Source organism: Parus major, chromosome 20 (assembly GCF_001522545.3).
Source record: "Parus major isolate Abel chromosome 20, Parus_major1.1, whole genome shotgun sequence".
Classification (NCBI taxonomy): Eukaryota; Metazoa; Chordata; class Aves; order Passeriformes; family Paridae; genus Parus; species Parus major.
This window is the reverse complement of record NC_031788.1, coordinates 5,699,506-5,724,527: the sequence shown is the minus strand read 5'-3', so window position 1 is coordinate 5,724,527 and position 25,022 is coordinate 5,699,506. Positions and strand designations below refer to the sequence as shown.

The 25,022-nt window shown below is 47.5% G+C and overlaps 2 protein-coding genes across 6 annotated transcripts; both read left to right on the top strand.

Annotated features, from left to right (window-relative positions):
• Window positions 1-1,516: 1,516 nt before the first annotated feature.
• On the top strand, window positions 1,517-11,283 carry YWHAB (tyrosine 3-monooxygenase/tryptophan 5-monooxygenase activation protein beta). Its single transcript, XM_015647759.3, has 6 exons — window positions 1,517-1,536; window positions 4,904-5,204; window positions 6,210-6,333; window positions 7,310-7,473; window positions 8,821-8,916; window positions 9,379-11,283. Exons 2-6 carry the CDS (start codon window positions 4,911-4,913, stop codon window positions 9,433-9,435), a joined length of 735 nt encoding a protein of 244 aa, XP_015503245.1. The 5' UTR covers window positions 1,517-1,536; window positions 4,904-4,910; the 3' UTR covers window positions 9,436-11,283.
• Window positions 11,284-13,592: 2,309 nt separating this feature from the next.
• On the top strand, window positions 13,593-24,854 carry PABPC1L (poly(A) binding protein cytoplasmic 1 like). Of its 5 annotated transcripts, none has more exons than XM_033519166.1 (16): window positions 13,593-13,624; window positions 14,331-14,542; window positions 15,270-15,463; window positions 15,930-16,045; window positions 16,769-16,908; window positions 17,656-17,750; window positions 17,992-18,129; window positions 18,601-18,696; window positions 19,534-19,800; window positions 20,290-20,380; window positions 20,669-20,860; window positions 21,771-21,907; window positions 22,247-22,340; window positions 23,057-23,187; window positions 23,979-24,068; window positions 24,644-24,854. In XM_033519166.1, the coding sequence occupies exons 2-15, from the start codon at window positions 14,350-14,352 to the stop codon at window positions 24,060-24,062; spliced, it is 1,968 nt and encodes a 655-aa protein (XP_033375057.1). In that variant the 5' UTR covers window positions 13,593-13,624; window positions 14,331-14,349; the 3' UTR covers window positions 24,063-24,068; window positions 24,644-24,854. The 5 variants fall into 5 exon arrangements, with proteins under 5 accessions (XP_033375057.1, XP_015502749.1, XP_033375058.1 ...); XM_015647263.2 differs by having other exon boundaries at window positions 13,594-13,624; window positions 20,669-20,794; XM_033519167.1 differs by having other exon boundaries at window positions 13,594-13,624; window positions 20,666-20,851.
• Window positions 24,855-25,022: the final 168 nt, after the last annotated feature.

Sequence of the window (25,022 nt, the reverse complement as noted above, 5' to 3'; positions counted from 1 at the left end):
AAGATTGCCTCCCATTTCACCAAACCTCGTTCTGTATTCCTTTATCACAATGAAATATGCAGGTCTGTTAACCTGCAGCTCTGCTCACTCATTAGGGACCAGTATGTGGAACCAATAACTATACTGCTTTCTCACCAGTTCTTTTCTACAAAGTGGAAGTGTTTGTCTGATAGATTCTCATGCTTGCTGTAGAGAGAAAAACAGTGCACAAAAATCGATGACTTAATTAGCATCAGAAGAACAGGTCATCAAGAGCAGCAGACTTCAGACCAACGTAAGCTTATTAGTATTGTCCTGTCAGTTCGATATGTTATATAAGCCAGATTATTTTCAGTGTCAGTTTTCATTTGATTTCTACAGACTTTAAGCACAGTTAGTTCTGATCCATTTTGGCTTTGTCCTAAAGAGCCCATAGGAATGGGAAATGATGAAGGCTGCAGAGCAGATAGAGTAAGTGCTGAGGAGTAAGCTGTAGTTCTCAGAATCCTGTTCTGAAGAACAGTAGCTGCATGTTTTTACCTCTCAGCTGTTAATGGGATGTAAACCTCCAGTTCTGTGTGTCCATCCATTCTTTAAAGATCCATGGGTGTTCTGATTCCAGGTACTGTTCCCAGCCTGGTCACACCATCCCCTTCTCATCACATCTTCCACTGAAAGATGCAGGCAGCTAGAAACTAACAAATTTTGCAAGTTCTGACCTTTACCTTTGATGCTTTGTGATACATTTCAGTCTTGTCCACACAGGCGTAAAGATTTTCTGGAGTGGAGTAAGCACTTGTAACTTACAGCACCTGCATACATGCTCTTCTGCATTTGTAAGAGAGCTTGAAAGAGCTCTAGGCTGTATGGGAGATAGAGGGGAAAAAAGAGTAAAAAAATTACATTTTGAGTGTGGAATTTCAAGTGATTAAAATTTCTGGCAGCTGGTGCAATTGGCTAGGACTGGTGGGCAGTGGTTGGCATTCCTTATTTTGAACAGTGTCCAGCCACTTCTCTTTGGAGGGCTACTAAGTTGTGTTGGACAGATTCTTAAGAAGACAGTGTCTTAAGAATTTGAACTGTGTTAATGCATCTAATATCAGAATCTTCTGCTTAGAACAGGCAACTTTCAGGACTCCTCCATGGCTGTGATCTGCACGTCTCTGCTCCTTTTTCCATCGTCCCTCTTTTCCCTTTGCCACCATGGCATGGCTTTATCAGTGCTAGAATAGATCATTCCTGTCAGCCTCCTGTTCATCACCTCTGTGTGTTTTGCTCCTAGCTGCAGGTAACCTTTGGTAGATGGCTTCTGTGTGTGGCCTAGGTGTATTTTTAGCTCTAGGCTTTGCTTGTTTCAGATTGTGGCACACTGGTCCATTGTTAGAATGTGGCTTTCATCTCCTCTCTGGGAGGGACCAGTTATAACTGATAGTTGCTTCTTTGCCTTTTCAAACATCACTCCTTTGCTTGTATCTTTTTTCCTTCTGGCAAACACTTCCCTCTTTTGGAGCTCAAGCCAGCATAGCTCTGCAAAGCTCTCTCCAAGCTTCTAACAAGGTAAGCAATGGAGAATCAAATGAGGATTTTAAGTGTTCCTTTAGCAGCATCCTGGGAAGGAAGTAATGGTAGGCTTACTGTCATTGGCAAATATTTTGGTGTGGGCAATGATTTTCTTACTGCATTTAAGTTCTTTTAAATCCATATTACTCAATACTACTTGTGTTTCATAGCAAGCCTACTAACAGTACAGATATTAACACGAATTAATGAAGCTCAAGCCCCTGTACGTTGAATTCTTGTGTCAAAACTAAGCCAGTGAAATTCTCAGGAGCTCCATCTTTAGTGATAAGTTTGAGTTTCATATATGCATAAATGACTTTCATATGCATAAATTAGTTTGCTGAGAAAAGTTGCTTGATGAGAAGCAACATTCTAAGCTTTGTGCTGGTATTTTACTTGTATAATTGATATGTTAAACTGGTTTCTGGATCTCTTTCCGTTAGGTCTTTGTGCCCCGGTGTTTTCCTTCATGTGCAATTCCCTTTGTGATTTCCTCCATGTGTCCTTATGTGAACCCATTGACTGCTGTGAACTGTCTTGCATCTAAATATAAATGTCAGTGAGCTTGATAAAACAAACTCTGCACCCTTTCAAAACTAAACTCTATATTGTTTGTAAACGGAATTCTGCACAGATGACTTGTCTACAGATTAGACCGCTATTGGCAAAGTGCAGATCAGAGATAAAACTAACTGACCTTTCAATGGCAAAATGTAAACTCAGTTGGAGTTACTTGCCTCTGCACTTCAACAAGCAGACTGCTTCCACATAATCACATTCCATGAGAAGAAGAGGAGAAGATATTTGCAGTAGAAATACTTCTAGAGTAGTAGCTGTGCAGACAGTGAAACTAGAAGTGCTCTGAAATTGTTTAATTTCAATGTCTTGTTGTATAAAGTTAGCTCTTGTAATGTAAAAAGCATTCTTCAGGTGTACTTTGCTCATGTTCAGATTTTAGTGAGTGGGTAGAGAAATACCACTCACAAATTACTTCCTGCATTAAGCACATGGTCTGCAATTAGTGCTGAGTTAAGGGAATGGTTTACAAGGTTTGATAGACTCAACAGGGAAAAGTGGGATGGGTTATCTCAAAGGGAAATGGTCCTTGGCTTGTTCTGCATTGTTGCTATGATAGCCTTCAAAGTAAGGAGAAACAAAGCACACCACAAATCCCACTTTACCTTTTCCATCATCAGGAGCTGTCTGTCTGATAAGCCTGTGGAAAGCAGTGGTAATATCCCCAGGGTAAAAGCTTACTGGGGAAGAGAGAACCAGATGAATCATGCCATACCACAAGTTGTCACACTGCTGCCCACGGTCACCCTGTCTTGTTGAGGGCTTTGATCTGAAGTCTCTGTGGCACCATTCAATAGGTCCAGAATCCACTGGTTAAACACAGCACTTGGAACAGAGCTTAACCAGAGCCCAGCTTTACTTAGCAGTCTGCAAAAGATCCCTTTCCATAAGACTGGTTTTAGTACTCCACGTCCTTACTTTGAGTGCCATATGAAGCTGGACACATTAGGATCTGCAAAGGATCAAATGCAGGCAGGAGAGAGTGTGACTTGCTAATACAGAGCAGGTACCTTTGGTTGCTGGGCTTACTTAAGGAACTTCTATGTGAAATCACAATGTTTGACAGGATATCCTGGGTGAATTTATTTATTTATTTTTTTGCTAAAGTGGAGTATCTTCAGCTGGAAGGACAAAATGTGCTCATCTCAAAATAATTTTTGTAGTAAGGACTTGTCCTCAGCAGTGTGAGCAGTGTATGAAACTGTTCATACACACAGTGGGAATTTGGGTCTGCATCTCATTGTCCTGGTTGAGGATTTGGTACAGGGGACTGGTTTTCCTCTATAACAGTGTAGTAGGTGATCCTTGGAGTAAAATATAGGCTGAGCAGTATGTGCAAGATGTTCTCCATCAGAAGCCTGTCAGACTGGAATCTTCAAAGGTGAGAGTCAGGGAAAGGCTGCAGCAATCTCTTTCAGCGTGTTGGTTCCTTCTAATAGGACTGTAGGTGCTTCTGTAATGAACAGAAGTCTGTGAAATACAAATGTAAGACTTACTGTTCTTCTTTGGGGTTTTTTTGCTCTTTTAGAAGTTGTTTTTATGCTGTTCAGTCTCAGCCTGACAACTTACATAAACAGTGAGAGCCCTGATTAGGATTTAGGAATGGGAGAGGATAATTATTGCTCACTACTGATGAGAATAACAGTTCTGGATGTGTCCAAAAGTGAACCTGCACACCTGGAAAAATTTTACAGATCAATTTGGGTTGTCTGTAAGTTCATGAAGTATTGAGGTATGTGGACATGATTTTCTGAACCTGAGAGAGTTTCAGGCTCTCAGGGGCTGAAAAGTTTCCCAAAAGACTTTCCCTTGGGAAGCAAATCAGCCCCTGGTGGCTTGAAACTCTCTCAGGTTCAGAAAATCATGTCCACAGAGGTTCATTTTGATAAAGGCAAAGAAACTTCTTTACTTTCTCCTGTGAGCCTGCCCCTGAGTGGTTTATTCATTTTCCCTGGCATAAGCTCTTCAGTGACCCTGTGGCCATGTGATGTGTTTTCACAGCTTTGGTTACTAAACTGCTTTATCAGAAATGATAAACAAGTTGTTTTCATATAAGCAATTTGTTTGGTAGCAGTGACCATTGTGTGGGCCACATCCCATTCAGATTTTATGAATGTCAGTGTTATTTAAAAGGTCTTGAAAATCTGAGACTGCAACCTCCCTAGCTGTGTAGAGTCATCCATTATGTGTATGGTGATGCATATGTAAAAAACTCCACATTATTTTCTGGCAGAACATTATAAATGTACTTTCCATAGTTGCCAACAACTACAGCTTTCCTGGGTATGGTTTATGTAAACCCACTGAAACATCTCCTCTAACTTGCCAAAAATGTTCTGTGTCAGAAGGAGCTGTCCAGTTCTTCAGTGCTCCTAACTAGTTGCTCTTGTGCTGGAGGGGAAACAAACAATAGCAACAACAACCAAACCCCTGAAAAAGCCCCAGGAACCTGGTGGTTTCTTGGTTAATATCTCCCCAGCTGAGCTGTGGCTGATAAAGAGGAGAGATTCACATAGGGCTGTGTTAATGCCAATATAACTTTTGCTGCATTTTGAAAAACGGTGCTTTCATATCTTCAGGATTGTCATTAGTCATTTACACATGGAAATGATACATATTTGATAAAAGGTCAAATACATTTTTAGAAAGAAACCTTTTGTATTACTTTATTACAGTTGATAGATTTCTCTCTTAATAGTGACTGTAAGATCTTCACTTTTCAGCATCAACTTCCCCAGTGCAGACCATCGAGAGATTTTTCTCTATTTTTATTCCTTGCTAATTGCAGGACAGCCATGGATAAAAGTGAGTTGGTACAGAAAGCCAAACTGGCTGAGCAGGCGGAGCGTTATGATGACATGGCTGCTGCTATGAAGGCTGTCACTGAGCAGGGACATGAACTGTCCAATGAAGAAAGGAATCTCCTCTCCGTGGCCTACAAGAACGTGGTCGGTGCCCGTCGCTCGTCCTGGCGTGTGATTTCCAGCATCGAACAGAAAACAGAGAGAAACGAGAAGAAACAGCAGATGGGAAAAGAATATCGTGAGAAAATTGAGGCTGAATTGCAGGATATCTGCAATGATGTTCTGGTAATAATCCAACAGCAAAAATAACAGTAGTTAGTACTGCAGCATTCTTCAGAGAAGCTTAAGGAATTTTAGTTGTGCTGTAGACACTGCAGCACCTTAGCAGGGGAATATTTTTGCATACTTGGGTCCAATTCTAGCTCCTAAGTCATTTATCTTGCTTCTTAGGGAATTTGTTCTAAAAGAGGTGTTCGGTTTTTTTGCAGCAAAAAGCAAACAAGGCCATGTTGAAGACCCCTGGCTGCTGGCTGGAGGGGTTTACCATGAAAACAAATTTAGATCTTGAGCACTGACATGAATACTGCCAGAAGGCCTACTGTTTAAATTCTTTAATTAATAAATGCTAATGTCCTGAGTCTTGTTTAGTATTTTATTTTAAAGGAGAAGATGTGTAGATCTTCTCCCAGACTTTGGTCTGGTCAAGATTTTGCTCTTTCTTTCACTCAGACAAGAGGTATTCCTTTTATTATTGTTCCATTTGCTTAAGATCAGTCAGGAGCAAATGCTGTCAGTGCAGTCAATCTTTGCATCTCTTTCTGAGTGCACATGTGCTGCCTCTGCCACTGTCAAACTTTTCAGCTGAAGTTGGAGATAGAATCGGTTTCTTGCAGACAATTTCACAGCTCTGCATGGGGTTCAAATTTGTGGCAACAAAAATGACCAGATGCGCTAATTTCCATCTGCTGCTGTTTGTTAGTTTGGTGATGGATGTGGGTTTGCATCAGCAGGCTTAAGCCCTGATAGCCTTCAGATCCTGCATGAGGGAATTGTGGGTAGGATCAACATTTTCAGCTCTCCATAGATTAGGCTACAAGTAGTTTATCTTTTTTTTTTCCTCAGAGTTTAGACAACAGTAGGCAAAGTGATTAACACATGAGTCTGCGTAAGTCATGACAGAAGTCATTGTTACTGTTTGAACAGTTCATGCTCACCATTGTAACAAAGGCTCTGTTTCAGACATTATTTTTATGACTCAGGAAACATCACTGTTTTTAAAATCTTTCTCAGGAACTCCTGGATAAATACCTTATTGTCAATGCCACGCAGCCAGAAAGCAAGGTCTTCTATTTGAAAATGAAAGGTGATTACTACAGATACCTCTCAGAGGTGGCATCTGGGGACAATAAGCAAAGTAAGTAGAAATTAAATCTTTCTGTGCCAACCAAGCAGAATCAAGCATAAAAACCAGTTGTGTTCTTTTCCCCAACATCATGCATTTATTTCTTTTCACTACTGCTCTGTAGTTATGAAGTTAGGTGCAGAGCAAGTCACTTTTGGAGAAAGACTTGACTGAAATTAATAGAAGTGATTGACAGATGTTCATCAATGAAGTCAAACTGCTTGCAGCCCCTGACTACAGTGGCTGTTTTCCAAGCATATGTGGCAGTGTAAAATCATTTTCCTGGAGAATGTAGGTTTCTTTCTTATGCTTAGTTTGTTTGATCTCATGTTTAAACTACGAATTCAGCTCAAGTCTTCACTGTTTGCAAACTCATGGCATGCAAATATGAGATATTGGGTTCCTGGGTTCTAAAGTAATAAATTCTGAAATGGGAAAGCAGTGCTGAACTGTCTGAATTCCTGTGAGTGTCTGATGTAGTGCATGTCTTGCAAACTTAGCTTGATGTCAATATGGAGCTTACTTATTACTTGTGAGTAATGTTACTCATTAGCCAGGAAGGAATTGTCAGCTTTGCCCTGAAACCCCAACCTGAAATACAAAGTTCATGACCTAAATGCAGCAGTTTAGTTACCTCTTCTTCCCCATATGGTTTTGTCTGGATTTATTGATAACTATGACTTCTTCAGCTGGGCTGGAAATGAATGTTTAAAACCAGAACACTAGAGTAGACTTTGGGTCCATTTAGATTGGTTGGAATTTGTTGGATAAATTTTATTTTAAGTTTCTATTAAAAAATCTATTTAAGCATTAATTGTTCAGCAGGTGGAAGGCTTTTGCATGTAAAAGCATTGAAAGAGGTGTCTCTGCATAGATAATTGTATGAATTTCTGGTGGCACGGTAGTCTAGGCTGAGAATAGAATTGCTTCCCCTGTGAAGTAGAGGAGATGTACTGTGTATTTATGGGGCTGTGTTTGCTTCTTGCAGCAACGGTAGCAAACTCCCAGCAAGCTTATCAGGAGGCATTTGAAATTAGCAAGAAAGAGATGCAGCCAACACACCCCATTCGACTCGGTTTGGCTCTAAATTTCTCTGTCTTCTACTATGAGATCCTAAATTCTCCTGAAAAAGCCTGTAATCTGGCAAAGACGGTAAGCAGACTCTTCATATCACCAATTTTTGTGGCGGCTGAGGAGGTAATGACATGGTTACAGTAGCACTTTTTAGATGATTATGCTTTTTCATATCAAATTCCTTAAAAATGCTGTCATAAAAAGGTTGTCATTGTATATTTTCAGGTAAGTTGGTTTGCTGGACTAGCTTAGTTTTGGGTGAGGCTAATTTGCTACTGCAGCTGTTCCAGTGACAGGGAAGACAAATTGCCTCTGTATAATGTCCACCTAATTCTCTTAGAATGTGTTTGTGTCAAAATTGAAAACACTTGAATTAATTTAGCACTTCTAAAGTGAAATATTTATTTAAATTGGAGCACTCAGCCAGTACATGAAGTGTTGTCTGTGTGCCCGTGTTTGTAGCCCTAAATGTCCTTGTTATCCATATGCATGTGTGCCCCTCTCTCCAGAGACCAAAAAGAGCTTTTGTGATGGGTTGTGGCAAACAAATAGACAGTCATTTTTTCCTTAGCCTTCTCCCTAAAATAGGATTAGTCTTCTAAATGGAGCTTTTTGTGTCTGTGAAAATTGTCTGGTAGTAACTTGAATAACATGGCATTAGGTGAATCTTTGTGTTCTTAATATGCACTTCAGTAGGACTTTGTAACAAGAAGTGATGTTGTGCTGTAAAATTCTTCTGCTGTTCTTGCTTTTTTTAGTTAAAATGCTAACATCTGTTTGAAACCTGAATGAAGAAATAGCACTTATGGCTCTCAGACTCCAGTATTGATTTTCATGCGTGGATGGGAAGAATGGCTTTGTTAATCTCTAGTGGAACATACCTGATTTCCTCTGCTGTTCTGAAAAGAAATTGAAAACCTTCCTCCCCACTGTCGAAAAATGTTGTATTCCATTTTCTTGTCTACTTCCTCATGTACCATACAAATATATATATGTGTATATATATATACACACTCGTTCAAGTAATGGTACCTTTGTCTTTCATCGCTTATTTAGACCATTGAGACCTTCCTTTTAAATGAAAGTCTCTTTTTTTAAGTGTTGTCTTAAACCTGACTTCAAGCTATGTGAACCATTTTTCATCATGACACATAGAGTGTTCTTGCCTCTGTAGTATTTGATATTTAGTAAAGTTTTTCTGGGCTTTTATCTGGACACCCCTGAAGACTTCTGTTTTCCCCTGGCTGTCTAGGATCCGGTGCTCACTTTGTTTTACATTTCTTCTTGCGGTGGAAAATTAAAATACTGGAAGCTTTTTTTTTTGCAGAATTTGGATAGTAATGTGGCAAATTTGTACGTTCTGTATAAGCAGAAGTGACTCCAGGAAGCAGAGTGTGCAAGGGCTGTCTTTGTTTATGTTTTTAGGCATTTGATGAAGCGATAGCAGAGCTGGACACGCTGAATGAAGAGTCTTACAAAGACAGCACCCTGATCATGCAGCTGCTTAGGGACAACCTCACTGTGAGTACCATGGGGCAAACCACTGCACTCTAGGCTGCTGCACTCTGAAGTGGGACTCAGCATCTGAAAGCTGATTCGGTTCTGTGCCATTAAAAGCTTTTTCTGAGGCGTTAACTGCATGTGTTAACTGCGATGCTTTTTGTAACCAGACCAGTTAGACTTGCTTGTTCAAACTAGGAATCACTTGTTAACTGCTGTAACAAGCTCAGATTCCTTTTGTAACACAGAGTGGAGTTTGTTCTCAACAGTTTTACGTGGAACTTTCCAGCTTGTGCTAGCTTCTTGCTTATCTTCTATTCATGTTCTAGTTTATTATTCTTCAGCTTTACTATTAAGTTCAGTTCTGCATTGCTCTTAGCTGAGAAAATTGCGCAGCTACTACTAATTACGCTGTCTTCCCTTTCCTGACAATTGTAATTAACTGTGCTTCCAGCATAAACACGTGTTTGTATTTCCTTACAGCTATGGACGTCGGAAAACCAGGGAGATGAAGGGGATGCTGGGGAGGGAGAGAACTAATGGCTGTCACGCTTCACTATATGTTCAATGTCACCCTGTATCCTACACATAATCCCTTTGTGCGACAAGCAAAAAGAATAGTACATCGACTTTCACAACCTCAACGTAGCAAAAACTGTCTGTGGGGTAAAACCGGTTGGTTGGTGTTTTGTGTACCTAGAGCGGAGGTCGGTTATTCCAATGGCATTCCGAACTTTCCTATTCTGAACATTTACAGTTCCGATTACCGTGTTTATATTTTTAACTGAACACTGTGATAATAATAATAATAAAGGGTTTTGTGATTGCAATTGACTTTACAAAACTCTTATTGGTAGAAAAGTAGACATCAATTATGTAACTCTGGCGAGCTTAATTTGGCACCAAAATAGTCGAAGTACAATTCTGTTGTAAAGTTGTACAGAAAGTTATAGAGATTCTATTGTGACACTGGGGCATGGAAGGAGAACAATCCAATGTATGGCATTCCAGTTAGGGACACTGCTATGAGGTAGTTGAACAGGCACACTCTGTAGACATTTGTAACCGAGTCTGAGGCACCGCTTTCAGTCAAAAGCTCACTTTGTCAATCCTGTCTTTCTGGGGATGGGCTTTGTTTTGGGGAGGAGGGAAACGGGGGAGTTAGCAGCTTGATTTCCAAACTCTTTACACTGGCAGATAACTGGGATTTGACTTCTCAAAGTGCTTTCATGCTCATACCACATGCATGACTAAGCCCCTTCCCACAGCAATAACTTTTACCTAGTTACAACTTAGATATTCTTCAGTAGTAAAAATTCTTGGTTCGCTGCCATGGACTTGCAATAGGAGAAGATTCAATTTTTTGAATGGCCTTATTAGTTTGGATGATACCATGAAGTGATCTGTCACTTTTGCATTACTTTACTCTTAGGTGAATCAAAATCTCCATGGTATTCCCATTCTCAATTTATCCTGAAAACTTCTTAAGTAATCCACTGAGCCATCTTTAAGTTCACTTTATAGAATTTTTTCTCCCACTGGACTCTGTTCATCCTTGACCCTTTCACCTGTTTAAACTCCATTAAAGCAGTTCTGGACTCCCACATACGCATCATCCTTTCTTTGGTTCCTGGTGTTGTCAGGATGGTGGATGAGGCCTGCACCTCACCAAGGACAGGTTTCTTCCTTGGGTGTTTGAGAGCTGCCAGTGCTGTTGCATGCTTTAGCTCTTGTCTGCCATTCTTTGGTAGTACCAGGAAGCTGGCTCAAGTACTGGCTCAAATATTCAGGATTTCCCATCTTGTACTGGAATGCAGACCTGCACATCTGTAATGCTTGTAATATTTGAGCTCCAATCGTCCTCACCTCGTCATGTTTCAAACATGTCCCATTAAACAAAACTAGTGAGAGTTGCGTGAATAATGCAGTGGAAAAGATTAGGAATAGTCACCTATCAGTCCCGTGGTATCATCCCCTGCGTTCACATTCCACTTAGGTATAGGATCCATCTGTTTGTCCATCTGTCTGCTGAAGAGAATTTCATGCACTGATTTTAAAACTCCCCTCTACTAGCTGAACAAATTGTGCAGTTAATACTTGGCGCTTGATAAATGCAGTAGTGAATGTGGAACCGAGCCTGTCTGTATATCTGGTAGCTCTTTTCGCTTTGTTTTTACTGACCAGTATTCTGCCTAAAGTTTGCTTCTGTGACGGTTATATTGCCTAGCACACACGTGGTTGTGAGAATAGTATAGCAAAAAGAAATACCTGGTTATTGATGTACTAGATTTGTGTATGTCTTTTAAACAGTTCTAGTTTCACCTTACACAAAATAATCAGGAAAGTGTAAAAGAATTCAAAAGTGAATAATAAAAAAAAATTTTATCATTTGGTTGTCTGTCGTCTTTGCTATAGTAGTGCCAAAACCTGTGGTAGTAAAATCACCACTTGTACTCAGTTTTTAGTTTGTGGATTGTGTGAGTTGATTCATGGTGTACAAATACTGAGTTACTCATTCCTTTGCTGAGAGACTTTCCTACACACCCTCCCAGATTAGCAAGAGAAAACACTGTTTCTCTGCTTATATATTGTCATTGCAGGGCTTAAATGCAACTCTAAATAACCATTTAACTTGCCATGAGTCATTGCATATTATAGGGTTGAACACACTGTAAATGAGAGAACTCTGTTGATTACATTTACAAATTTTTCTTGGGAATCTTCTAAATACCTGCTCTGAACACAGGGCTGGCCTCACCTCTGCACACCCAGCTCTGCGTGTCTCAGCTGTGCTGTGCTAAAGGAACACCAAGAGTGAAAAATAGAGGAGGTGTACTGGACACAAGAGCACTTGAAGGGATGGATGGCAGTAGCCAGGCAGCCTAAAAGCTCAAGCAAGTTTGGTCCTGCTCCCAGGGTGGGGTGACACAGAAGTGTCCACAGTGGAAAATGTCACTTGGCTGCTCTTGATTGACCAATGAATGCATTAGGCCAAAATCTAACCAGCTGTTGCTTGGCAACATGGCTTTACATGGTGGTCCCTCCATGTCTGTAATTATTGCTACTTTATCATTTTCTTCAGCCTTTGTAGACATACCTAAATGTATGCACATACCATACACCTTAAATCATTTTATAGTGTGCACTAACTGCCAGTCTGACTCATGCTGATGACTTTGTCAGCTCTGAGAAGAAAAATCCCTGTGTCTGCTAGCTGCTCCTGTTCAGAGACCACCTCCTGTCTCTGTCCTTTCACATAACATGGCTCATCCTTGCTGTCTCGTTTGGGGAAATTGTGAGCTGAGGAGGCTGGCCTGCAGCAGTGATGAGTTGAGAGGGTGTCTCAGTTGTTTTTTTAATTCTGTCTTTTTGGGAAAGGGCACTCCAGCTGGCCCAGCCGCAGTAAGAGTCCAGGTGCACTCTGTGTGTTTGACTCATCTAACTGTTGCTGCTGCAGCTTCTCATTCTTGGCACTGAAGCTCATCTGACCTTTGAGGCATCATAGTGTGGGAACCCACCAGCAGGCTTTTGCAGAGATGAGGGTTGTCCTGATTGCCCCCCAGCTGACCCTTCCGAGGGTGCAGGGTGGGGTGGAGCCGGGTGCTGTGGAATGGCACTGCCTGCGGCTCGAGGTTCCTGCGTGCTTTCATCCAGCGTGTTTTCATCCAGCGTGTTTTCATCCAGCGTGTTTTCATCCAGCGTTTCAGCAGCACCATCACGTCCAGAACAGCTGGGCTGCGATCTCAGCGGGTGAAAGTGAGCTTAGAGCACTCCTGGGCCACACAGACAAGAGATGATGATGGCAGAGGCCGTATTTCATGGGTCTCTGTTGGCTCCGGAGGGAGAGTGCTGTGGAGCTCGGAAATGCATGAGCGCCCGGTGATGAGGGATTTGTAACCGAGCTGTGTGCGCTCCTGCCTGTACCCCTTATCTTCAGGGAATTACATACCAGAAGGTGCATGTGATTTCCTAAAAGAGTGTGGGAGCACACGCTGTCAGTGTTCCAGGACTGCACACAGCGCAATTCCCCTGCCCTTCGTTTGGGAAGGCAGGAGGTGCGACTGGCGAAGATGAGGAGCTGCATCTGCCGAGCCCCTGAGCCCGCAGCTGCGGGGGCCGCCGCTGCCCGGCCGTGTCCGCCCGGGGCGGGGCAGGGCCGCACCTGGCCGGGGTGGGGCGGTGGGCGGGGGTCCCGTCCCGCCCCCGGGGCCGCCGCGGAAGAGGCGAGCGGTGTCCACAGCCGGCCCGGAGCGGTGCTGCCGCGGCGAGCGCTCGGTGTGAGTGCGGGGCCGCTCCCAGCTCCGGCTGCCGGGGCTGTTTCTCCGGGGCGGGGGTGGCCAGGCGGGCTCGGGCAGGGTGAGCAGCGCTGCTCCCTCCGCAGCCCCGTTCCGTGCCCGGCGGTGTGTGCTGCCCCTGGCTCCCCGGCGGGGCTGTGCCGCCTCTGCCCGGCCGCTCTCCCCTCGCCGCTCCGGCCGCCTCCTCTCCGTTTGGGCTCCCTTCCCTTCCCTCCCTGCCCCTGGCTGTGAAGGGGCGCTGGGGCTGCTCTGTTACCCCGTGTTTGTTGGGGGGGCCCTGGGCGGTGCGAGGAGCGGGGCTGTGTCACGGAGCCGTGTGCCCGCCGTGGGTTGCTGGATGCGCCTCTCCTGTATATGCTAATGTATACATGCTGTGTTAATTTTGGTTATCTATAGGTATCTAAGCAACTGTCTCAGGACTTTTGAGCTTTCAGGTAAGAGCCCCAAAGATGGATTTATAAGCTTTTGGGGCAGGACATGCATTTCTGTGTTCCTAGGCAGTACCCCTGGGGGTCTCAGACAGCAAGTGTTATCTTCACACAGAACTTTACACTCAACTGAAACCAGGCAGACTGAGCATCAATTTTGCCTGCTCTGGGAACAGTAGTCAACAAGCTGAGAAACTAGGAAGGGGTGGTGAAAAGCCAGTGTCTGCCTTCTTAGAGATGGAGTTGTTTGCATGGGCTGCAGTTCTGCTCCCTGGGCATCAGTACAATCCCCCATTCCTTGGGTCTGCTCTGCCTGGAAGGAGCCATTAAGGAGTTAAAATGAAAGTCTCTGGTGGAGAAGGGCTGTTTACCTTCTGAGAAATTAAACTCCATTTTATTTCTCTTAGGGTTTGAGTGTTTTGAGGAGTGTCTGTGTGTGTGGTGTGTCCCTCTGCATCCTTCCAGTGTGTGCAAGGGCTGTGAAGTGCAGATCACCCCAGCTCAACTTTTGCACCAAAATTGTTATGTTCTGGAAAGTTTTGGGATTGCAGCCTCCTTGGGGCATGTCTGATCCTAGTGCTGCTGGTGGGAAGGGAAGGGCATTACTTTGAATTGTGCTGCTGCAGTGGGGCCAGCCCCAGTGTGGGTTTGTGGTTGCTGCAGACCATCTGAAACCTGTGCCCTGCAGCCTTGGGTCTGTCTCCTTTTGCAGCTGAGCTCTTTGGGTGACCATGAATGCCAGTGGCCCTGGCTATCCCTTAGCCTCTCTCTATGTGGGAGACCTGCACCCAGATGTGACTGAAGCCATGCTCTACGAGAAGTTCTCCCCTGCTGGGCCCATCATGTCCATCCGAGTCTGTCGGGACGTGGCCACGCGCCGGTCACTGGGCTATGCCTACATAAACTTCCAGCAGCCTGTGGATGGTATGTTCCCTGTCACACAGCTCTGAGGAGCTGCCCCACAGCAGGGACTTGGGTGTGCAAGTGATGTAAGGGTGGGCAATGGAAGGGGGGGAGCAGTTGTGTGAATGGCTGCATTGCTGCTGGGGCTTGGTTCTAACTAATCCCAATCTGCTCTCTCATGATGACCCATCCTGCTTCCATCTCTTCTCAGGGTCTGGGAAAGGATGTAACTGCTGGGCTCTGGTGAGGGGAAGAAGGTGACTTGTGAAAGTTGCCTCCTTCCTCCTTCTCCATCAAAGAAGGGCACCAAAACCCCTTTTGCCCTTCCCCTGGGGTACCCAGCTGCCCACTGGCTCCCAGTGTAAAGTGAGGCCACTGTCCTGGCAGGCATTGCCATGACACAGTGCTGTAATTGGAAGGTGTTCCATGCTGAAATGAAGCTGCAGTGATGAGAAGGTGTTGATTCAGTTGCCCTAGAGACCAAAATCCTTACTGGGTAAATTAGCTGGGCATCTGCCAGACTGGAGCTTGTGATAAAATGGTTGATCCTTGGGAGTCAGACATGCTTTGGAGAGGGAAAAAATAATTAATCACAGAGCGGTGTGGCTGGAGGGGTGGGGAGGCAGAGCTGCCTATCCCATTTAGGTTAACAAGTCCCTGTCCCTGATTCCTGTGCCCATCTCAGCTGCTGCAGGATGTGAAGGAGATCTGTCTCTGTTACTCCTCTCTCTTCCCCCTTCTTTGCCAGCTGAGCGAGCCCTGGACACCATGAACTTCGAGGTGATCAAAGGCCGACCCATCCGCATCATGTGGTCCCAACGGGACCCTGGGCTCAGGAAATCAGGAGTTGGAAATGTTTTCATCAAGAACCTGGATGACTCCATTGATAACAAAGCCCTGTATGACACATTCTCTACCTTTGGAAACATCCTGTCATGCAAGGTAGGTGTGCCCAGGGCCCTGCAGGAGAGGGCTTGCTGCAGAGCTGCCCTTGCTCTTGGAAGCATGCTTTAGCCAGCTGGAATTAATGTTCTCATTTCACTTCCCACAACATCTCCTTTAAATTCCCAGCTGCTTTGAAGCCAAAAGGCCTTGCTGTGTTTCCCTTCAGAATGGGGGCTTTTCCCCCAGTTCCAGTACAGAGATGTTATGTGTCAGTCATCCTGTCCCATCTCAGTGCACCAGTGGTATGTGGGTCTTGGTGAGCTATAAGTTCTGGTCCTAGGAGTGCCCACCTCCCTCACCTGCTGCCAACAGTGCAACAGAGCTCAGCTGCAGTGGGAGCAGGATGTCAGGGAGGGAAAATGCCCCTGGAAAATGGGGATGGATTTTCCTGTGATGTACTCATGTACAAACATGGAAAAAAACAGTGTCTGTCTTTTCTTTGCCCTTCATGCTGTGTTTGTAGGTGGTTTGTGATGAAAATGGATCCCGTGGCTATGGCTTTGTCCACTTTGAGACGCATGAGGCAGCAACTCGGGCCATTGAGACCATGAATGGGATGTTGCTCAATGACAGGAAAGTGTAAGTGCCAGGGAGAGGCATCTGGGCTCTGCTCCTCCCTTGCCCTGGCCCACTCTGGGCAGTAAAATCATGCCCTGCTCAGGCGTCCCCTTCCTGCTGCTCTCTGTGTTCTTCCCTTTTCCATCCCCGCTGGGCATGGCAGCTCTGCTGGGGCAGTGAGTCACTTGTGGTGGGTGCTGGTGGAAGTGTGATAGTGCTCTGGAGCTGTTCCCAGATGCTGGGGAAGGAGTCCAGCCCCAGGCTGGGTTTTATTGCTGAGGTGGTGTAATGAGTGCCCACAAAGGTGGGCTGGTCCCTGATCTTGGCTGCTGCCATCAGATAATCTGGGCAGGAAGAGGTTTTATTGTTGTTCCACTCTCTACATCCCACAGAGGCAAGGGCTGCCCAGAGTGTTTGAGAATGCTTTGGAGGAAGAGAGCTGGCACTTGGTGGTATTTTTTGGGGTCTTTTGTGGTGGTGAGATCCTTTGAAGTCTTTTAATGTCTCCTGGGGTGACACATCCCTAATTTTGGCAGTGACAAGGGGGAGCTTGAGTATATGTACACCTGAGTGGGATATATGGAAGTTACTGTATGTGAAGCTCATGGTGAGTTTGTGGGTGAGCAAAGCATGGCTTGAGGTGATGGGATCTCTCTTGGTTTGTGCTGAGATAGGTGTGCCCGAGTCCATCTTCCCTCTGCAGGGGACATGCAGGGTTTGAGGCCAGTTCCTTTCTTCCCACAGGTTTGTTGGACACTTCAAATCCCGCAAAGAGCGCGAGGCAGAGGTTGGGGCTAGGGCAATAGAATTCACCAATGTCTACATCAAAAACTTTGGGGATGACATGGATGATGACAGATTGCGGGAAATATTCTCCAAGTTTGGTGAGTGCAGTTATTGAAATATTCTTGTGTCTGGTTAAACTGGAGTTGGGGCAACTGAAAAGGAAGCTGGGGGAGTGCTTGGCTGAAAGAGCAAGCCCCTTTTCTGGTGAGATGTGACTTGTTTAAACATCCCCCACATGAAAGGACTGCAGTCACTTCATTTGTCAGGCTGTTACATGTGCTTTCCTGCTGTGACAGAGGATAACTTGTACTTGGTTCTGTCATGAAAAATGTGTGGATTTTCTTTCTTGGATAGTTTTTTGGTTGTTTTTTTTTTCCTTGTTACCAGCATGCTGTCTGGTTACAGGAGCCCTGGGAATAATTGTTGTCTGAATTTAAAGAAAGCAAGCTTTTCAGTTTAGTTCATTACCGGAGTATGCCTCTTGTGATAGGTTTTAGTGTTGTGCCAACCCATGGGATGTACTGTCCATGCTTGGTCAGTGTTATCCCAGGTAATTTGTGGTTATCCTTCATATGAACCCAATCTGTGTGCTCCTGTATAAAAGGGGTGAGATTTTCCAGCCAAAGGAACTCACTGCACTGGCTGGAGAGGCTGAAGAGCCCAGGGCAATGAGAGCAGCAGCCCCTCACCAAACCTCACAGCCTCCTGTCCCTGCCTCATGGGGACCCCGTTGTCTGTCCTCCTGCTGGGCTCTCTCCTCTCTGGGCTGGTCTGTGCTGGTGTCTCCCCAGCACAGTGTCCCTCACTGGGCACCCCTCGGACCGTGCTGTCCTTCCCCACCGCAGGAAAGACGTTGAGTGTCAAGGTCATGGTGGACAACAGCGGCCGCTCAAAGGGCTTCGGGTTTGTCAACTTTGAGAAGCACGAAGAAGCCCAGAAGGCAAGAGACTCCCCACTGCCCATCTCTCCCCTGAGACCATCACCTGGTGATGTTCCCCCCTCTCCTCAGGGAGAGCCTCACCAGCTTTGTGGCTGTGTGGGAGCTGGCACTGGATGGTCAGGACCTGGCAAGGGAGAGCAGGTCTCTGCTTGTGGTGGGACCGCCCCGGGGTGGTGGGTGAAGAGCAGAGCTGTGGCCTTGGGCTTCCTGCTGAGCTGAGAGCCCTTCCCTCCCCTGGCAGGCAGTGGCTGACATGAACGGGAAGGAGATCAACGGGCGGGTGCTGTACGTGGGCCGGGCCCAGAAGCGGCTGGAGCGCCAGAGCGAGCTCAAGAGGAAATTTGAGCAGATGAAGCAAGAGCGGGTGAACAGGTACCAGGTAAGGGGAGAGCAGGGTGCTGCATCCTGCAGGTCAGCGATGGGGACACTCTCAGCTGGGGACAGCACAGAGCTCTCCAGAGAGATCAGCATGGTGGGTACCTCCTGCAGTTAGGGGTCCTGCCTGGGAATGTCCTGGGAAGCAATATCAGGAAAGAGGAGAGAGATCTAAACCCAGGATGATGGTGGGAGGTGAGCAAACAGGTCTGCTAATTTCCAGAAATATTAGTCTGGAAAGGAGACAGCTTCATGAGGTTCAGCAGGTTCCCAGTGATGGTGTGGGTGCCCTCTTCACTTGGGGTGTTTGTACTCTGAGTGGAGTTTATGCACAATCCTCACCCCTCTCCCTGTCACTGCTCCTTCTGGGGGTGTCCCAGTACACCAGCTGAGCTGCTGGAGTAATTTGTATCCTGTGTGACAAACTGCTGTAAACTTTGAGATCCCAAACTGTTTTTTTTTTACCTGTGTGCAGGGAGTCAACCTGTATGTGAAGAACTTGGATGACGGGATAGATGATGAGAGGCTGAGGAAGGAATTCTCTCCATATGGCACCATCACCAGTGCCAAGGTGAGGGGCTGGGGCTGCCACTGGAGCTCCTGGGGTCAGTAAACCCGTGCACTCAGCCCTTGGAGATGGATGGGGATTATCGTCCTGTTGAATTACACTTCTCTGCTGATGGCTTGTATCTCACGCCAGGTGTCAGGGACATGCCACTTCACCTCACACTGTCCTGAGGAGCAAATATTTTTTAGTTTTGTTGAGTTCCCCCAGCCCTGGTGAGGTGCCAGGTACGGGACCTTAAAGCTGCAACATTCTGAATATTGCCCAGCTGCTGTGTGACACCGATACAAATGAAAATGACCCACAAGCCACCCCTCTCTCGGGACAGTGGGGTGACAGGCTGGTGTTTGGCATTTTGAACACCATGGATGTGTCACTCTTTTCACTGGGACTGGTGTCAGGATTCTCTGGAAGACAATATGTAAGGCATGGTCTGGCTTTGAGGTCAGCTGCCAGGGACAGACACTGCCTGGCCCTTGTCAGGGCACAGTGCCCCACTGATCTCCATCCCTCGCTGGTTCCTGCAGCATTTAGCAGCAGAGCATTTCTGGCCTGTGGGCCCTGTGAGGCTGTGACACAGCTTCCCCCTGGGTGATCACAAACTCCTGATCTCAGGCTGGTCCACACTCTGCCATCTTCATTTCCCATTTCCTGCCTGAGCAAATCCTGCCCTTCCCCAGAGAAACCTGTCTGTGAGAGAGGTGCAGTCCCATCCCTCCCAGCCTGAGTGTGGGGGCTGAGGTGGGGTGCCAGTGGTGGGTCCCACACACACCCCCCATGCTGTGTTTTGTGGATGCTGCAGCGATCCGTGGACTTAGCTGTCTTGTTCTAATCCTATTTCAGGTGATGACAGAGGGTGGCCGCAGCAAAGGGTTTGGGTTTGTATGTTTTTCCTCCCCAGAAGAGGCTACCAAGGCTGTGACAGAAATGAATGGACGGATTGTCAGCACAAAGCCTCTCTACGTCGCACTCGCTCAGAGGAAAGAGGAGAGGAAAGCAATTCTCACCAACCAGTACATGCAGAGATTGGCCAGCATGAGGGCCCTGCCTGGCCCTCTCCTGGGCTCCTTCCAGACCCCCCCGGGGTACTTCCTCCCCCCCATACCTCAGGTGAGCCCTGCTCCCCAGCAGCAGCCTTGCACTGGGACCCACATCTGCCCTGGAGTGGGATGGCAGTCGGGCTGAGAAGCAGAGTTTGGGTTGTGCAGATCTGGGCACACCCTGTGGAACCAGTGGGATCTGCCTGGGCTGAGCAGCAGGGTGGGGTGCAGGTGCTCCAGGAAATGGGCTGGGGATTTCACAGGTACTGCTGCTCCTCAGAGGAAGGAAGCAAGGAGCAGTTTGGTGGGAGGGTGTGAGCATGGAGAGTGAGGGAGAAGGATTACAGAGGTGCAGAAGCTCCTGAGGAGGAGTAGAGCTGCTGGAGGACATGCTGACAGCAGGGCTGGACTGGAGGTTGGTCTTTAAAGTGCTCTGGCACCCTGCAGAGCATGGTTTTGGCTTGTCTGGCTGTGTGCAGCAGCCACCAAAAGGCTCTGGGTTAGTTCTGGCTCAGCTCAGCTCCCCAGTCATGTTGGATAATGTGTTCTTCTTCCCCAGCCACAAACCAGAGCTGCCTTCTACGGCCCCAGCCCTGTTGTCCCAGTCCGCCCTGCCACTCGCTGGAGTGCGCAGCCCTCCCGGCCTCCCTGTGAGTCTGCCTGTCCCTCCCCGGGGGCTCTTGGCCTGAGCTGGGCTCAGTCAGGGACTGAGGGTCTTTAAAAGCAGCACAAAGTGTAACCATGGGGGTTTACCTTGGGAAAGTGTGCAGGGGTTTGGTGCAGGGCCATGGTGATGGGCACTGGGAGGTGAGATCGTGGCACTGACACCAGAGGTGAGGTGCTCCTCAACTGTCCCCAGCCACAGTCACTCCCTCACATCTCTCTCCATGCCTCTGCTACCCATCAGCCTCATTTTGTGTGTTCTGTCTCTCCAGCAGTGTACCCTGAGGCCACCCCCATCCTGCGGGCTGCCGTGCCGCCCCGGCGCCTGCTGTCCAACATCAGCACCACGAGACAGGCCTCAACCCAGGTGCCCCGAGTGCCCCCCCAGGCCCAGAGAGTGGGTGAGTGGGGGAAGGACCCCCACGATATCCAGCTGGGACATCGCCGTGGTGGCAAGGGTGCTTGCTGTGAGCTCAGGTCTCCTCTGAGGGTGGATGGGCTGGTGGGATTGCTCCTGGAGGAGTGTGATGGGGTTGGAGCAGTGCCTGTAGGATCTGAGTATGTAGCTCTTGGGGAAGGCTGGGATCTTTCAGGTGATGGGACAGGTCTCTGATATGCAGCTTGGTCTTGTTGGGGCCTCGAATATGATCCTTAAAGCAGATGGTGATGCAGCCACAGTACCTGGGCTTGGACAAAGGCAGAGGGTGGGAAAGGATCTCTGGGGCACAGGAAGGGGATCTTAGGGGCTCTGTCTGAACTGCTGCCAATGCCAAGCCTCATGTTGGAGGGTTTGGAGCTGAGAACCAGACCTTGCTGGCATCCCCTGTGCTGAGGCTGGCCCTGGGTCACGGGGTATCCCCTCCACACAAGAGCAGCTGGGGCAGTGACTGCCTACAGCCTTCCCTTCTTCATGGGATTTTGCCCAAAGTTATCTTTGGCATTGAGTGAATTGCTGAAGTGAGCAGTGGGACCAGGAAGGCTGTGGCTTGTGCCCTCTCCTTTTGTCATTGTCCTCTCATTTCTCTGCCTTTACCTCCCTTCAGGATGAGCTGGGAGACAAGGGTCTCACAGCCCACCCTCCTCAGTGCTGTTCCCATTCTCTGGCTGCTGATGCAGACGGGTTTCTGGAGGAGAGATGATATGTGGGTGCCTTTACCAGCTCTCCTGCCCTCTGCACAACACCAGACCACCCCATCCCAAGGGTGGCAATGCCCTGCCTGTCCTGGGGAAGCTGCCTTTGACCTGGGGGCTGCTTTGAGCCCATGTAGGACTTTCCAGGCCCTCCAGACAAGCACACTGTCCTTGTGGCTTCAGCCTCCTTGGCACAGGCATGCATTTAAGGGTGGCTCCTCACAAATGTTCTTGTCCCCATTGCAGCCAACATCGGGACGCAGACGGTGAGCGCCCGGGTGTCCTCGTCTGCCCTGCCACGGGGTGCCCAGCAGTACAAGTACTCCTCATCTGCCAGGAACATGCAGCCCATGGGGCACATGCAACCCATGATGGCCCCACAGGTAAGTGCTCTGCAGCCACCAAAACGTGGTGTTCCTGGTCCTGCTGCGAGGTGATGTGACTGCTGACCCCAGGGATCTCCATGGCTCTGAGAATGGGTTTTAGTGTTGTGCCAACCCATGGGCCATATTGTCCGTGGGGACCTTTCCCAGGGGCTCTGGGGGGACATAGATCCAGTAGCCCCAGAGCTCTAATGCTTGACTCCAGCTTTTCTAGAAGCAGTCAGTGCTAATGTCTCTGAAATGCCCCATTGTGGTTGGTATCGAGCAGCACTCCTGCAAGCCAGGTAACTCATATCCCTTCCAGCCTCTGATTGCTGTTCTTCCCTGTTTTTCCTCCAGGTGGGAGAACCTGCTGTGCATGTCCAGGGCCAGGAGCCACTGACAGCATCCTTGCTTGCAGCAGCCCCTCCTCAGGAGCAGAAGCAAATGATCGGTGGGTGCCACAGCTGCTCTGATGGAGCAGGTCCAGCTGCAGGGCCCTGGGGGCACACGGGCTTGCATGCACCAGGGCAAACTTAACTGCTGGGAGAAGCTGTAAGGCTTTGTGGGATTGCTCTGCTATTATGCTGCTCTAAAAAGGTAATAGTAAACTCAGTCTGTGCTGGAACTGGATGGGAGCAATAAAACCACTCCCCGTCTGTGTGAGCTGCCTGGTGAAGAGAACTCTGTGAGAGTGTCTGGTGAAGCTTTGTAGAGAGGCAGAGCTCCATCCACCCTGCCTGTATTTGCAATTCCCCCGAGCTCTGAACCATCCTGTACTGCTGCTCCTGGGCACTGATGAGCAGCTTGGTGGCCACAGGGGTTGAGGTCAGCTGTGCCACACAACCTTTGGGTTTCAGGTGGAGCAGGCAGTCCCCTGGTGTGGGACAGCATCGCTTGGCGGTCACAGACCAGCTCTTTCCACCCCAGGAGGAAACAGCTCCTGCAGAAACTGGCACTTTCACCTGTGCACAGCTCCACTGCCCTGTGCCCACTGTAGGTGCCTGCTGCTGACTTCACCCAGCACCTTCCTATTGCTGTGACGTGCTGGGGTAGCTTTATTTGTGAGCAGTGTCCTTTCCACCACCATCACCACCCTTGTATCCCATTTCTGTTGAGAGCACAGGTGGGCTGGCATAGTGCTCATGTCCTTGCTGGTGTTTGGAGCAGGTGAACGCCTCTACCCTCTGATCCATGTGATGCATCCCTCGCTGGCTGGCAAGATCACTGGGATGCTGCTGGAGATCGACAACTCCGAGCTGCTGCTGCTCCTGGAGTCCCCAGACTCCCTGCGCTCCAAGGTAGGAGGGACTCACACAAATCCCTTTCCAAAGGGCTGGTTCCCTGCTGCTGCAAGGAAAGGGGAGCACAGCCCAGGACACTGATCACCGTAGGGACAGCAAGTAGCTGCTGTTCTCATTCTCAAGTGAAAAAGGAGGCCCAGGTTGATGTCACCACAGCCTGAATGTCTGCCTGCCTTCAGCAAAAGGAGAAGCTGAAAGCACAGGCCAAGCTTGAGGGTGGTTTGGAGGTGGCTGGGAAGCAGGAGGGTGAAAGCAGGGTGGTACCTCTACATGGAAACAGCCAGGAAGATGCTGTTTCCTCAGAATAGAAACCAGATAAATGGCTGCCTCTCTGCAGTATTTCTTCAGTTTTCTTCTTAATTCTGGTGAATATTTAGTTTTGTTTCCCATCAGAGTAGCTGAAGTTAATTGACTGCATTTTTTTTGTGGCTCCTTGGAGACAGGAGCTGCTTTCACCCTCCCACTGCTGTTTTTTTGAGGAGCCTGAGCTCTGCTGGGTGGTGTCAGGTAGCTTCACCTGTGAAATCTGACTGCTGTTTAGCAAGTTCTGACTTGATAATAAAGGAGAGATGCCTCAGAATTTCCCTTGGTAAGAGACAGAAAAGGTCTTTAGGCTGATCAGTCTCCTGCAGAAGCAGCAGGCTTGGATTTTGTGATTATTCAAGTCCTTTCCCTTTTGAAAGCGGGTCTGTGTGGAGGCCAGATTGGGACATGAATGCTGAGCTCCTGGTGCAGTGCAGATTTACACTGGAGCAACTCAACTTCTCCCCCTTGTGCTCTGTTGTAAGATCGAGGAAGCGGTCACTGTTCTCCAGGCACACCAGACCACCGAGACACCCCACAAGGGCAGTGCTGGGGCGTTCCTGCAGTGACTCCAGGTGGGTGCTGGGAGCCGTGGTGTGCTCAAAGTCTCTGGTTTCTGGCTCTGAAACTGGGGATTGGGTTTCTCATCCAGGCCAAGCAAGGTTTAATGAGCAATATCAGTGTCTTTGATTGTAATAGTCCATTTCTTAAATTGCATCCTCCATTCTCTGGACTGACTTTTACCACAGAGACCTGTGTGGGTTCTTTCTTTGTTGATGAGGCCAGTGACTCTGCTACCACAAAGGAATATAGGGAAGTTCCTAGCTTTTCTGTAGGTCTAGTGGAGACCAGCACAATCTTTCCTGGGAATTCCCAGTGGATTTTTTGCACAACCTTGACAGTATACACCCTATAGAATATCTTTTGTGTGCTTGATCAGGAGAGTTGGCCCTGCTGCTGAGGCTAGGATAGGCACATTAACAAAGCAATTCAGACTGTATGTACCCCTTTGAAGATATTTCAGATATTTTCTTGACTTATGGTATGAAAGTAACTGTAAATCCAAGTTGGGGTGAATTTCATCTTTTCTGGATGAAACTCTTCCTTTAGCAGTTGAAAATGACATATGTGGGTGCTCTGTTTCTTTCAGACTGTAGGACTGAGAGCAAGCCCTGAGAATGTTGCTGTTGAAGAACAGGAGCAGGACCCTCACCATGCTGTTGGACTCATGCCTGTGCAGTGACCCTGGCTTGTCTTGAAATGCCCCATCCTACTGTTTGTGTGTATGGTAACCCCTGCAGAATTGCCTCCTCCTGCACCTGTAAAAACCCTCACATTAAAATCTCTTCTCACCACTGAAACCTTGTGAAATGTAGTGTGGAACCCAGCCTGGGTCAGTTGCCCAGGAAATGATGAGTGCTGATGAATCATCATTTTAGTGAATTTATTGGGTTCTGTAGTTTTATTTGCTTCTTGCAGGTGCAAGGATGGAGTCAGGCTGCAGTAATTAGTGACTGAAGTTTGTGGTG